This window comes from Charadrius vociferus, unplaced genomic scaffold (assembly GCF_000708025.1).
Source record: "Charadrius vociferus isolate BGI_N301 unplaced genomic scaffold, ASM70802v2 scaffold71, whole genome shotgun sequence".
Lineage (NCBI taxonomy): Eukaryota > Metazoa > Chordata > Aves > Charadriiformes > Charadriidae > Charadrius > Charadrius vociferus.
This window is the reverse complement of record NW_009647032.1, coordinates 2434422-2448754: the sequence shown is the minus strand read 5'-3', so window position 1 is coordinate 2448754 and position 14333 is coordinate 2434422. Positions and strand designations below refer to the sequence as shown.

The 14333-nt window shown below is 42.2% G+C and overlaps 1 protein-coding gene across 4 annotated transcripts in view; it reads right to left on the bottom strand.

Moving 5' to 3' along the window:
- Positions 1-14333, bottom strand: part of PAMR1 (peptidase domain containing associated with muscle regeneration 1) — a 67261-nt gene that overhangs the window by 24295 nt on the left and 28633 nt on the right. For all 4 annotated transcript variants that reach the window (XM_009895594.1, XM_009895595.1, XM_009895596.1 and 1 more), the window contains one exon: positions 10285-10392. In XM_009895594.1, the coding sequence (XP_009893896.1) occupies positions 10285-10392 (108 nt within the window). The remainder of the gene's footprint in view (positions 1-10284; positions 10393-14333) is intronic.

Genomic DNA, 14333 nt, shown 5'->3' with positions numbered 1-14333 from the left:
GTCCCATAAGTAAAGAGCTTTTCTGAATTCAGACTTACAGAATTTGTTGTCTTCACTCATAACAGGGCTTATTTCCTAATCTTGGCCCATGAGCTCTGTCAGTCCATGTAATCTCTGATACCATTTATTCCTACACTTATCCCTCCTCTCCACAGTATGTATCCACATGTTGAGGACGCCCCAGGATCTCAGAGGCTTTGCAGAAAAGAACTGATGTGGAAGAGGACTCAGGTGGCTGTCCTGAGACGTTGTCCCTCTGCAGCTTGGCATAGCAGACCAGAGACAGTTAATGCCTAACACATAAGCCCACAGAGACTTTAGCCAAAAGCATAAGGACATTGGCTGTCAAAATGTTTTTGGAATGTCTGTGTCCTCCAGGAGGGAATGAAGTGAAGGATTTCTGGATGCTGTGGCTCAGAGTGCTCAGGAGAACTCCTTTTTTATTTCTTCTCATAAGCAGTGAGCAGGGCTTTCAAGCAAGCGTATGAGTTCGGCAAAGGATTTGATGAAATAGCCCGCCAGCATAGGGCTACCATTCTGAGGTGGCATGGCTCTGCACTCTCCTCTGCGCAGGGCTGCCAGACCTTTATGTATCACATCACACACACTATGAGGCAGGAGCTCTGACTCCAGACTTATGCTTTAAGAGGCCCAGCATTCTTGTCTGGCTCCTGTGTGCCTTCAAGGTTCTCTGCACGATGGGCACATCAAAAGTTTGCTGACAGCAACACTGAATGCATGAGGTCCTGCAGCACCTCATAGAGCAAGCTGTGTAAGTTGTGGCAGGAATGTCCTTCTCTCTGTGACATTACTGACACTGTCCCTGAGCCTGCAATCATTTCAGCACAGGCTCTGTTCCTACAAGGACCTCAAGTCACAGTGATGGTACTTACACTCAGGAAACAGCCTGGCATCTTCTGATTCTGCTCTCAAGATCAACTCTCAGCTCAAGCTCTCCTGAATAAATGGTAGCAAATACTGTGGGATGCACCATAAGGACATTAACCTTGCCACCACCTCTCTGAAATTCCCACCTCTCCTATGCTGGAGAGAGCTGCTGACTAGGAAGCCACACACTGACAAGCAGTCCAGCTGCTCTCCTCCAGAACCTGTCAAGAGCTGGATGTCGATGAGAGCAGGAGAGGCTCGATGGCATTAGCTTTGCTATGTGATGATCATTCTTCCCCGCAGCAGGAACACACTGCTGGGAGCTGAACCACTTTGGAGGACAGGTGGTCTTGATCAGGACTTTCTGATGGAAACGCTTTCCAGGGGTGGTGTGTGTTTACACAAGCCATGTCTGAGGGGGCTCGTGATGTCTAGCATGCTTGCTTGTCTTTTTTGTTGCCCCTCAGAACTTTTACTTTTTGGAGCTGGCAGGAAAAAAGGAGTGTGGTTGCAACTTTTACCACCAGAGATTAGAGGGGGGTGAACAAGAAAGCCAAGTGTGCTAAGGTTTGGATTGAAAATTATTTTTTTTAAAGCAAGACTCTCAAAGCAGAGAACAAATATATGCAAACACTGCAGGAGATCCTGTACAGAAAAGGACAACGAAACCACTGTGATAAAAAGGTATTCACAGTGATGGCAGTGTTTTCTGGAATAAGGAGACTTTTGGACCTCAAAGAACAAGGATGCTCTGAACAACTACAGCCACACACCCAAGCAGCACTGCTCTGCTTGGTCATGTCTGTCACCACAGACTCAGCAACAAGTGGGTGAGGCTTTAGGCAGGGGTGTCAGAGGTACCTCCAATCTCTACTTTATCACAAGCACTTTAGCTGGCAAGGCTAAGATACTAATAGCCAGCTCCACAAAGGTACCCATGTCATGGTGATTTCAGTAGCTAAAAGAGCAAACAGGTGCCTAAATGTCACTTAGGAACTGGCCTTTAGTATCAAATACAAGTCCTGGAGGAGTAACAAGGATTATTCCCCAAAAGTGCCCCCCTGCATTGCAGTAGCTTTCCATTCAGGTTGCTAGCAGGGGAGGATTTTGGATAAACTATCTCTGCCCTCACTCACTCATGTTTCAAAAGAGAGGAAACTCTGCGCCCTCCTTCATGCCTCTCCATCTTCTCCCAGCTCCATGCTTAGCTCCAGCCACAGCTCATGCAGAAATGCTGGGACAGACAACTCACCACAAAGATTTTTTTGCTTAATTTATCCCTGATGAAAGAGTCCTGGAAGTTCAACTCTCCTCTCATTGTTGCATTTTGCCAGTCCTCACATTAATTCTGGAAATGTCAAAGGAAATCATAACGAGCAGCTGATTCAACCCCAAGTACCAGCAATAGTATATTTTCAGTTCTGCTCTCTAGGCCTTTTCACTTTTGCAGTGGTTCCACCAGCTAGGAATAATTACACAAAACTATGACGTAATCTCTACTGAAATACAAATCTTTTCATTCCCTTCCAGCCAATTGGAACTCACGCCTGATGTTTTCCAGCTCCCTGCTTCTATGAATGAGACCGTATCCATGTGAAAATATGTTTGGATCACCCACTGTGATTTATTCATCCGGAGGCAATTTGGAGGTTGTTGCTTACAATTAGCCACTTGATCTTTATCAGCATTGTTCTTAGCCCTTAGAAAGCTGTGTCTCTGGATACAATCTTTCCGGTACTTGGATGGCCTATTTAATTATACAACTGGACCTGTTTGTGCATGGGATACTGGAGTGAGTGAAATCCTAACAATACTCAACATTCACTTCCTCAATCAGTGGCAAGAACTAATATTTAGAATAAGTTCCCCAGTGTGTCCCTTGGAAAACCAAAAGATACATCTTCTCCCCCTCAGCTAGGAGGCAGAAAACATCTCTATCAGCAACTTATAACTGTATACCTGTGGCCTTTGCAAAAGGTGGGGGTGACCCTAAAGTGTGCCAGTGATGCAGACTGGTTTTTTACCCTGCACACAGTTATTCTGTGCTGCAGAGCTGATTTATGCCCTATATTAAAGCACACTTGTCAGGAAGACTTAGTCTCCTAAGCTGCCTGTATCAGGAACAGTGTGGTGAGTAGGACTAGAGAAGTGATCGTTCACCTGCACTCAGCATGGTTAAGGCCCCACCTTGAGTACTGTGTTCAGTTTTGGGCTCCTCACTACAAGAAAGACATTGAGGTGCTGGAGCGTGTCCAGAGAAGGGCAACGAAGCTGGTGAAGGGTCTGGAGAACAAGTCTTATGAGGAGCAGCTGAGGGAACTGGGGTTGTTTAGCCTGGAGAAAAGGAGGCTCAGGGGAGACCATATCGCTCTCTACAACTACCTCAAAGGAGGTTGTAGAGAGGTGGGGGGTGACCTCTTCTCACTAGTGACAAGTGGTAGGTCAAGAGGAAATGGCCTCGTTATGCCAGGGTAGGTTTAGGATGGATATTAGGAAAAAGTTCTTCACAGAAAGGATTGTTAAGCATTGGAACAGGCTGCCCCGGGAAGGGGGGGATTCACCATCCCCGGAGGGATTTAAAAGACGGGTAGACGTGGTGCTTCGGGACATGGTTTAGTGGTGGTTTTGGCAGTGTTAGGTTGATGGGTGGACTTGATGATCTTAAAGGGCCCTTCCAACCTAGACAATTCTATGATTCTATGATTCAGTGATGAAATGACAGGGAAAAGTATCTTTGTCCCATCCAGTGTGGCAAGAATACCTAGAATGTAGCTTGGTCCAACCTGTCCCCCTGCAACACTGATTCATTCTTCCACCAGGGAGAATCCTGCGGATGATTTTATCTCTAAGGCATGTTAGCAGACTGAGGAAAAAGCTCAGGATTGTTTTGGGGTGGGGCAAGTGGAGATTCCCTATGAATCCATTTAATGTGATTTAGAAATACAACTCTTCCTGTGGCAGGCCTACCTTTGATTGGATTCAGTTAACAAAGAGAAAATTTCTGATTTATTTAGATGATAGTAATGCCTGAGGCTATGGTGTAAGCAGGATACCATGTTTTTTTACCAGACATGTTTCACTTTCTGAAAAACTAAAAAGATGGCTAGTTAACAGACACTGAGAAAATAACAAAGGAACAAGAGGAGTTGTCAATAAAGCAGAAGTGCTGTCTCTTTCAGCCTTGCTGTCAGCTATACTTACTCACTGGAGTTTCAAAACACTATAAAAATATTATGAGATCAAACACAGCAGTGTTTGATGATATAAGCAACTTCCTCCCAGAAACTATATGACTTGCCAATCCAACAGTAATATTGACAGAGCTAAAGGAAAGACCAGTCCTAGGAACCAGCTTTCTGCAGGCTGATTCACAAGCAGCAGTTGTTTAGTCATTGCTTCAGATGTTTGTAGCAATTTCCATCCTCAGCCATCAACCTTGTTTTTCTCTTAGGTGTTTCTGTCCTCCTATGGGGTACCTTGGCTGTTCGTGCAACAGCCAAACAGCTTAAGTTGATCATTCCATGAATTAAGACAACCCCAAATTGATGTTAGGTTACCTTAAAGCACCAGACATAATGTTTGGTGGTTTGGCAGTTGCTGTGTGAACAGTTTCAGCATTCTTCTAATCAAGGGAAATACACTGAAGTGAAAACTGAGAGCAGAAATCTCTACCTCCATCTTAAGCCACGCCCTTCAAATTCACGCACTAGGCGTGTATTGAACAATACAGATTTTGCCTCGAAAACACATAATTCTCCTGGAAAGGAGTATACTGTGGGGCAGTATGCGGCAGCAAAGATAACATTCTAGCAAGCGTCTAGCCAGCATCACAATGTTCTGATCAGCTCAGGAGACCAAAAGAGGGCATTATCCCACCAGAACTGAACTCTGAAGGTGACTTATTTAAAACTTCTCTGAGGACTGCAGTACTGTTATCTTACCTGGCTTTGCAGAGACATGTGGGTCAATGAAGCTTCCTGTATGACTGCACTGGCCATGTCTTCACTGCAGGATTATCTCACCCTGTCTGAACTAACTGCCCTTCTGAACAGTCTTGCCGAGAATGAGCAGTTTAACGAAGTGCTCAAGGCACAAGCAGCAATACTACATTGCCTCTCAGAGGGAGTCCCGGGAAGGTTCTGGAGAACAAGCCACCTCTGGGAGCATCCTGCCTGTGTTCACACTACAGGGTTGCTGTATGACAGGCTAAAGGGTGGTGGTGCTGGTTTAAGCTTTAGCCTGTAACCCCTAATGGGTCTGAAAAACCTGAGAACTGCCACATTCCAATTAAAGGTTTTTGCTGGTGTGTGCATCTCAAGGCAGGTGAACTCTTGAATTGTGATAGTGAAAAAAGGCCACTAGCCTTTACTCCTTAGCAGTTCCAGGTATATATGTGCTTTGGCAGCAGCAGCAGGAGTTGGGTTCTTGTTTCCCACTCTATACATGCAAGCATATAGGGAGGACAGTAGAAATGTGATGAAGAAAGAATGGCATTAATCTCATCTCTTTGACATAGCCACCAAAAAAGCCACCTTGACAGAAGTGGGGAAGAACTCTGTCCCTTTAAAAAAAGCTGTAATAAGCTATTTTCCACTGGAAAAAATAAGCAAAACCCAACAACCAACCAAAAGAACCAATGGCAGGGCTAGGAGTAGGGAAATTAAGAGTCCTATTTCTTTTCGGAACATTTTCCCTAACTGGAAAAGTCTGATTTCCAGGCCAGAGTGGCAAGAAAGGGCTCAGGGGCATTTGGTTATACCTGAAGTTCTCCACTGTAATCATGCAGCGTAGACATGGTCTAACACATGTGGGCTGCAAATGGTAAAATATATTTTATAATCAGCAATTATAGACAGTGATTATAGCACTCCTTGAAACCTATTACTGAGATTTTTTCTGACAAAATTTTAAAAAGTTCCAAGCGTTCTCCTAGAAGACTCTGCATTCCATTCTGTGATTAGGTAAGAAAACTAGGTTTAATGTCCAGAACCTTTCCCCAGTGCCTCATTCTAGACTCCCCTGGGATTAAAACTCTGTCTAGCCTATGCCAAGCCCTGACAGCTGGGCTCATTTCTCCCATAGCAGAACAAGGCAGGGGATGGGGCAAGGCAGTTCATGCTTTCTCCCTATCTTAAAAATCAGTCAGTCAGTCCATGAGGGCATCTCTAAGAACCAGCCCAAGTCACAGCTGTATGGGGCCAAAAAGGATGGAACAGGATTGTATCAGCAGTGGGGAAGGGGCTGAAAGCTATATTCAGAGGCCTGTTGGAACACAGTAACATCAAAGCAACATCACAGGCTACAGCAAGGAGCTGGTTTATACAGTTTAGTCAGTTGGATTAGACCCTTCATTAGGATGCTAAACAAACCCCTTCTTCTTGGCAGACAGGAGCCAGAAACACAATAAAAATGGAAATCAAATCTAAGTCCTGAATTCCCTATTCAGCACAAGTTCCTTTTATTTGCATAGGAACTTTAGTTTGCCTGGCTTTGTTTGAAATAAAGGTAACAGGAAATTTCAGGGCAGGATGAGGTCAAGGTCTCATGCTTTGGGGCCAGCAAGGCCTGGGAGGACTCTTAAGTCAGAACACCCTGTCCTAGGAGGAGGACAAGCAGAGGGGGAGAGCATTTGCCATGGGGTACCAGCCGTACCATATCCCTACAGCTGCATCTTCAGCAGGCAAACTCAACATTGAGACTTTGGAAAAGACCTTTCTTAGTTTGAGAAGAACAGGTAGTTGTCACGCTGTACAGAGTCATTTACAGTCTGATACTTGAGTGGATGCTTTTTAGTGTGCAGAGCACAAGGACAGGACCACTAGTTAGCTTGTTACTTTTCCCTAATGTGCATCTTTTGAGGAAGTTGCTGCTGTGTTTCACGGTATTGCAGACTAAGAGAACAAGATAATCTGGTTTGGGTTTTTTTTAATGTCTCTGATTGCAGGATTATTTGCATTAAAATGCACAGAGGTCAGACAGAAAAGGCTAAGTTTGACCTTAATCATGTCAGCATGGCTAAGGGGTCACTGGCAGGAATATGCAGGTATACTGCAAATTAAGTTTAAAATCAGAAAGAAGCCCAAGTATTTAAAATAGGGATTAGTTTTCTCTAGTTACTGTATCATCATAACAAAGCATGCTTATGTGTAAGAAGGTGTTTGTTGCTGGTCTCTAGGACTTGTCTTCATTGTGTTTTAGGGCAGATGAAAGAAGGAAAGATCTCACTATCAGTTAGCATTTGCTTTACAAGTTCATACAGATTTTTTTTTAAAAAAAAAAAAAACAGTCTCTGGAGTGAAATCAGATGTATTTAGATAAAATATTTCTTGTCCTGAAACAGGACTGACTGAAATATTAACAGCTGTTAGAAAGATACATGCCTGCATGTCACTTCATGCCTTTAAATCAATATATTAGCACCTCAAATTGTAAACAAAATTTCCTGACTGCCACAGTAGAAGAGAAAAAAGACTGCTAGTTACAAGCCCAGGGGCTTTTAATTATTTTATTAATATTGTAAATTGTAACTGACGGAGCAATTACGGTGGAATATTACCCCAGGAAAGCAGCTTGACCAATGTTGATCATCCAGTTAAATAGATAGAATTTAGTTTAACAGAGGAAAAAATAGGTTCCTTGTGGTTTATCTCATTAAGGTGATTTCCATAATTCCAATAGTGATTCGCACATCTTTAAAACCAAACTTGGTAACAGACAAAAAGACACAGATGCATTGGGATGATGAGCGACCTAGAAGAATTCTGATTCTGTCATGAAATGTCCATGCTGAATTTGTTTAATTTGCCCTTAATTTATTTCTCAATGAGATAATCCCACAGTCTCTCTTCCTCTGAAGTATGTCCCTTGGATTTCTTTAAAACCCTCATATCTGTCTGGGTACCTTCTGTTGCACCACCTCAAATCTTCTACATGCACTTAACATTAAGGGGCTGTAATTTTCTTCTCTTTTACACTGACTTTTTAATCAACATAAATCCATTGGTTTTAATGGGATTACACCTGACTTGCTCCAAGAAAACCAGACTGAAAGAATCAGCCTCATAGTGTCCAAATAGTGTCCTCATATTCAATATTCCAAAAGTGACCATTTTTTGATTGTTTTTTGCAGAAATAAATTTATTTCCCTTGGCTCCACCTCACAAGACAGCACTGTTGCTGCAGGACCTAACAGACAGAAAGATTCTGAGATGACACGATCTCCCTTTAACATTTAAACTGCAATGTTGTTTGGGAAACTACACGACTAATTTTTAAAGAATTACAGCCACAGATATTTTTTCCAGTTCTTCCTTTTCTATTAAAAAACAAATAAAACTTCAATTTTCTGCCTTTTTCCCCCCATATACTGGAAAATACTGAAGATACATTTTGGCAAAACTGAAGGAAATATCTTAAGAAAAAACTTTTTTGAAGCTAGAGAGAACAGAGATTTGCTATGCTATTTTCCACTGTGAGGTTTGCTATTCACATACAAGAAAAAAAAGCCAACCTTTATCTATGTTATGGAATGCAGCAGTATAGGTGCTGGAAAAAATATTTCTTAGCATAAGCAAGAGGCAAGCATACAGCCACAAATATCATAAAGTAAGAGTATTTTATCCACCTCAACTGTTCTTTCACAAATCAAGCTACAGGATTCCTGTCAAGTTTATAATCTTACCATATGTATTTTAAGCATCTCCTCCCTTTTATTCTGTTACTACCTATATCTTCATTGCTTACAATAAGACAGGTCTCACCCTATTGTTTTTCTACTACCTCCTCTGTTCTTTGCTCTGTGTGTTGCATGGGTGAAGTTTCTACACTGGAATTACAAAAGAAAACTAGTAAAAGAATGTGAGCTTAATTTCTTGCCTTGACTGTAGTGTAGAGCCTGCCAAAACGACAGTTGAGGTTTGCTGGAAATCTAATGTATTTGAAAATTAGGTTGGTTCTGAACCAGAGAGGAATCTTTTCTTTTTAACTCTCTCCTAAAGACAGGAACAACACGTAATCTCACTGAGCAGTTGCAAAGAGCTCGGGAGTTTCCAGTCCCTAAATGACCCGCTAAACAACTGCTGACGGGAAAGAGGCTGTTAGCAAAAGAGACAGCCACATTAGCCCTGAGGTCAGGAACCCTCAATTTTCAGCAACCACTTCCCTACAGAAAACACCAGTATGCAGTCTGGCAGAATGTGGCATGCTGTTCAGAACCAAAAATTTTCAGGCTTATAGAAAATGTAAAACTATCTCTCCTCTGGCCTGCTGGGAGAAAAGTCAAGTCTTATGAGCTAGTTCTGAATCTGTAGAAATCAAAAGTCTTTTATCTCAAAATGATCCATGCAAGGAGGTACCATGACACTATGATTTAACTCTCCTGATGAAGCAAAAGCAATTCTAGGAGGCAAATCCACTCCTGACAGCGGCACGTATGGGGAAAAGATTTTGAAGTAGTGAGGTTTGGTGTATATTGGCTGCTCTGACATAGAATTGAAAACTCCAGAAGCAGGCAAGGTATTGTGTGCCTTACGTCCAGACTAATGCCACAGCAGGGCACAGTAAGCCATGCTTTCTCTCTTGGGCCAATTATGATCCCAAGTGGATTTCACTAGTGTTACTGAAAACCTCCAGGGTCCGATGGAGCTCTAGCTCAAGAACTTCAAATATTGCACAATGCTCCTTTCAGCTAGCCATGATACAGCCTTTATCATAGCATATAGTGTATAATTCTTGCTCCTTCTTGCTGTTTCAAGCCCTGTTAGATGAAGACATTTGATCAAGCATGAAGAATTAAATCACTAGAACAGACATTCATAATTTGAACTCATTTGAACCCAGTTATTTTACAACTCACTGGACCAGACAAAACCAGGTATACGATTATAAGTATAGTAAGGACCACCAACACAGATATGGACAGAATCTACCCTTTTTCATTTGTTTTGATCCCCAGTTTCTGTCATTCATGGTGCCAAAACTCTACCTTTCAGGTGCCTGTGGGGGAAGACAAACTTCCTAGGACTGACTCTGGCTAGAGTGTCAAGCACAGGGCTCAGCTGGGGTACGTACTTTTAGAAGAGAACAGCTGATCCACACAATGAAAATACCAGGCAGGTATATCTCTGTCTGATAAGGCTAGTCAATTACAAGATTTCTTCTGTACTGTTTCCCTGCTCCAATTCTGGTTTACCTTTCTACACATAAAGTTCCAGAACTATTCAGTGGAAATCTTCACAAACTGCAAGCAACATGTCTTTAAAAATGTCACAAGAAGCTCAGTGCATTCTCTGGCACTGTGACTGACCTAACCTACATCTCAATGACACTCCTAACGCTTAATGGCTTGCATGAGTGATGACCCTGGAGGCTGGTCATACACCCAGTGCCTGTACTCACAGTTTTCACAGCGATTCCCTGTATAGCCAGCCAGACAGGCACATTTGTAGGTACCACTTTTGTCTAGAATGCACGTTCCATCATGAAGACATGGAGATGAAGAACAAGCTATAAAAGAAAAGCAAGAATGTTCATGGTTTCTCATAGGATTTTCTTCCTCGTGATGGTTGTGTCTTGGGGTAAATTACACATTCTGGTTAAAAGTTAGGAAGACACAGGAAAGGGCCTAATGCATGTCAAAAAGCCTTCTGCTTTTCTTTCTTACTTACCGGAAAGGGGATCTTATAGGGATGGGCAGCTCTTTTCCCAGCATTCATCACTTACTCTTACTATTTTCCTTTAACTGTGGTGAGAAAGCTTTGTGGAAGAAAAATAATTTACAGCAAGCAAATGTTTAGAGCTTAGTCTAAATTAAAGAAGTTTAATATCAACCTACATTTCTCCTGCCATTCATCCCAAAGTTTAGGGATAAGTTCTGGGATCCATGGTTCCGGTGCTTTTTTTGGGTCTTAGATCTTGTCATCCCGGACTTTGGGAGTTGCTTTACCACTGAGGAGCACTTACTTGGTGTTGGGTTCAGGAAGCTCTGAATGCTTATGATGACCCTAAGTCTTGCACACTACAAATCTAGCAGTGATACACATCAAACTCTACATATTAGCATAAATTATCAGAATTGCATCATTTAATACCAGCAAATTCCACTATGCAATAACACACACTTTCTTTTTGTGCCTGCTCTAAGGGGACATGAGTGAGTAGAACATAATTTACTCTCAAAAATACAAAGAAATCATTTCCGCTTAGATTATTTTCCAAACTGAGTGCAGGTTTTAGCAAACAGAATGTAGAGCCAAAATCTCAAGATTTAGATCCAGTTTAAGATTCAAGTAATTCCAACACTTGAGGAGTTCAGGATCTGATGCCCTGCTTCAAGTCGATTTTAACAAAATAAGACCGCAGCAAAGTTCACATCTGGATTCATACCAGAAGTTGAATTCAGTTTCAGCTCACATTGACTACAAAACATTTTCCTTGCCATCTTAAAGCATGCTTGATAACTTACAGATTAAACTTTGAAATTGTAATTGCTAGAAAGGTCTGCATTCTAATTCATTTACACATCACCTTTGTTCTTCCATGCTAAATACACTGATTATTTTGGTTATAACAGAATTACGAATCTTCGTACCAAGCCACTAAGTGTTGCAACTATGAGCAACCAGCCCTGAGGGACCTATGGTGAAGTTGTGTTCTATTACATTTAAAGCATTCACTCTGCCGCAGTCCAGAATGATAGATAACAGAATCAGCAGTTTTTCTGGCAAAAACTTCACTTGAAGCATAATCTTTGAGTCTCTTATACCCAGATGGCAAGAGACAAGAAATGTGTAGATGCCACATATGGATTTCTCTGGAGGTTTCATGTGGTGATGTAACAGCAATTCATACATGTCTGGGCAAAAAATATCTTCCAGGTGTCATTGAAGACTAAGGTCTGACTAAGGACACTAATTCATATATGGTAATTGTACTGTATCCAACTAACGTAAAATATCACTGAGAAAGGGAAGGAGAAGCAGAAGAGCCTATACAGACTAATATTTTGTAGTCATTGGTTTGAAGACAGTGAACTTTCAGCTTTGTCCTTACCCTGGGTTTGTCTCATGATTCTGTAAAAGTAAGCATGTCAAGTGAACAAGGATACGCGCCAGATACTCTCCTTGAAAATGCCTGATACTCAAGAGCACTAAGTATTTTTCTTTTTAAAGGAGTCTTGATTTCCTGGCTTCAGTCAAACAACATGGGACAGTATTACAAAAGGCTAAATCCCCTATGTTGTGTCAAAGATCACTAGCTTGGGAGCACAGAAAGTAAAGCGTTATTGAAATTCAATAACAGGCTTTCATCTAACTATATCCAGCATATGTATAATCCCTAAGAGACCCTGATGCCTCCCCATCTGGCATCCTTCTCATATGAAGTCTGTTGAGTGACTTCTAGTCATTCATGCCAATTACTAGTTCCTATTTGACACTTGGCATGGGATGGGACCTAACATCTGCTTCTAGACCAGGCAGCGCAGCAGGTTCTGTGGTTTCATCCTTTAATAACTACACATGCAGTGACCTTTCCTAAAAGGGATATAGGCTTTGCAGCTTATTTTGTATCAATTAAAACCTTTCTGGCACTTGAACCAGTGACCTCTGTGCAGTCAGCGCCACTGCTCCAGCAAGCTATGGCTTATAAGCTGGCACACAGCTCAGAGGAAGGGAAGACAGAAAGGGAAGGAACTTCGTTCTGACAGCACAAGATGCTTCTTCAGTCCTCTCCATTACATCACTAAGGTGCTGGGGACATCAGATCACACCCACGTCCTGGTCCACATCCTGTACGCACCAGTGCTGCTGCTGCTCTCACCTACAGAACAGGGAATTGCTGTAGCAATCCTTGTGCAATCTGTTCCAGGGACCTCGGCTTTTCCACAGTGCTGTGCATTTCAGGGGAAATGCTTCAGTTTGCAATGCGCTGCCAGAGCTTTCGATCCTGTGCTGCCCCCTCTTTCAATTCTACACTGCCCCATGCACGCTGTATTCTTCCCCTAAACTGTCCTGCTGGCCAGGTTACTGCTTCACAGAAAAAGACACTAGGAGTATTTTAAAAGCCTTTCACTGCAGCTACACATTAGGCCAGAACAGCCTCATAATAAAGTACACAATAAGACCTCCTCACAAACTCTAAGAAGCCCTTTGCAATGTGCTCTCTGTGGATTACCACACTTGCAGCTACTCAGCCTCAGAATAATTACCACTAAAAATGGAGCAGAAATAAAGTGCTCAACAGTATTTGAATACCAAGTATTCCCTGCTGGGCAGAGAAAACAGAATCAATTCAGCTTGCACCATATGGAAAATGTTAGTTGCCTGAGTGTAGGCAGCCCTTATGCAACACAGCCCACACCACATTTATTTGTTCTATATCACCTCTCCTGCTGTAAGCCCAGGCAAACTATCAATAGCTAACTGTTCCTGCTACGTTACTAACAGGTACTAAAGGTAACCTTTGAAGAACAGTGCAAGCTAAGAAATGGCATAAGCACTGCATCCAGCAGTATGCACATTTCAGATTGCTAGTTACACCACTCATCATTGTTAACAGCTGATCCATTGTACGTCTGTGTATTTATATAAGGATTATATAAACTAACTAAAATTCCTAAGCCAGATATACCATCCATGACTTCATGAAATGTGGGTCACCAGGGTGTGCGGAAGGCAAGTTATGGTGAGTTATAGATCCTGCAGGGTTTATCTGTGGCAAAGCAGCACACTCTGATTAGCCTTCTGTGCCAGGAGTACTGCAGATACATTTGATGAAAATGCCCTATGTAGCTAAACAAGGAAGATCCAGGAAGAGTATGCTTGAAATGCAATGGCAAAATGAGAAGCCAGCCACACTTTCAATGTTATTTTGCAGCCAGAAAGAAATGATGGAAAACAGTGTGGGGGACCCAAGCACTGAGGAATCCTGGAGCCCTGCTTCTGTCATTCATAACTCTGAGTTCATCACAGAGAGGCAATTGCCTCTTTTCTTTTTTTTTTCTTAACGGAAATAATATGTCCTTTGTACACACTTTTTTAAAAAAGCCCTAATGGTATGATACATGAGCCAACACAAGAGTCATGTCAGGGCATTTTCACTGAGCTAATTATGAGGCTTCGCATCAGGTTTTTGCTAATTGAGACACTGACTCTGCTCCTACACGCAGCACTGAGTAATTCTGCAATTGCAGATACACATGCCCCTTCCTCTACTTCCTTCTGTGCTCTTAGTTCTCAGATTCAAACAGAAAAGTCTTACAAAACAGCCGCTTTTCTGTATTGGCTGATGTGCTTATTCTGCACACAGGTAGAAGGAATTCAATTTTGTTAGAAGAGCCTCACATCTGCATGCCATCTGACGGCTTTTGAATCTTCCCTGCACTGACTTCATCTAAGTTGCTGTTGGCAACACAGCATGAAAGCTTTTAATGAAGGAAAACAGGGAAA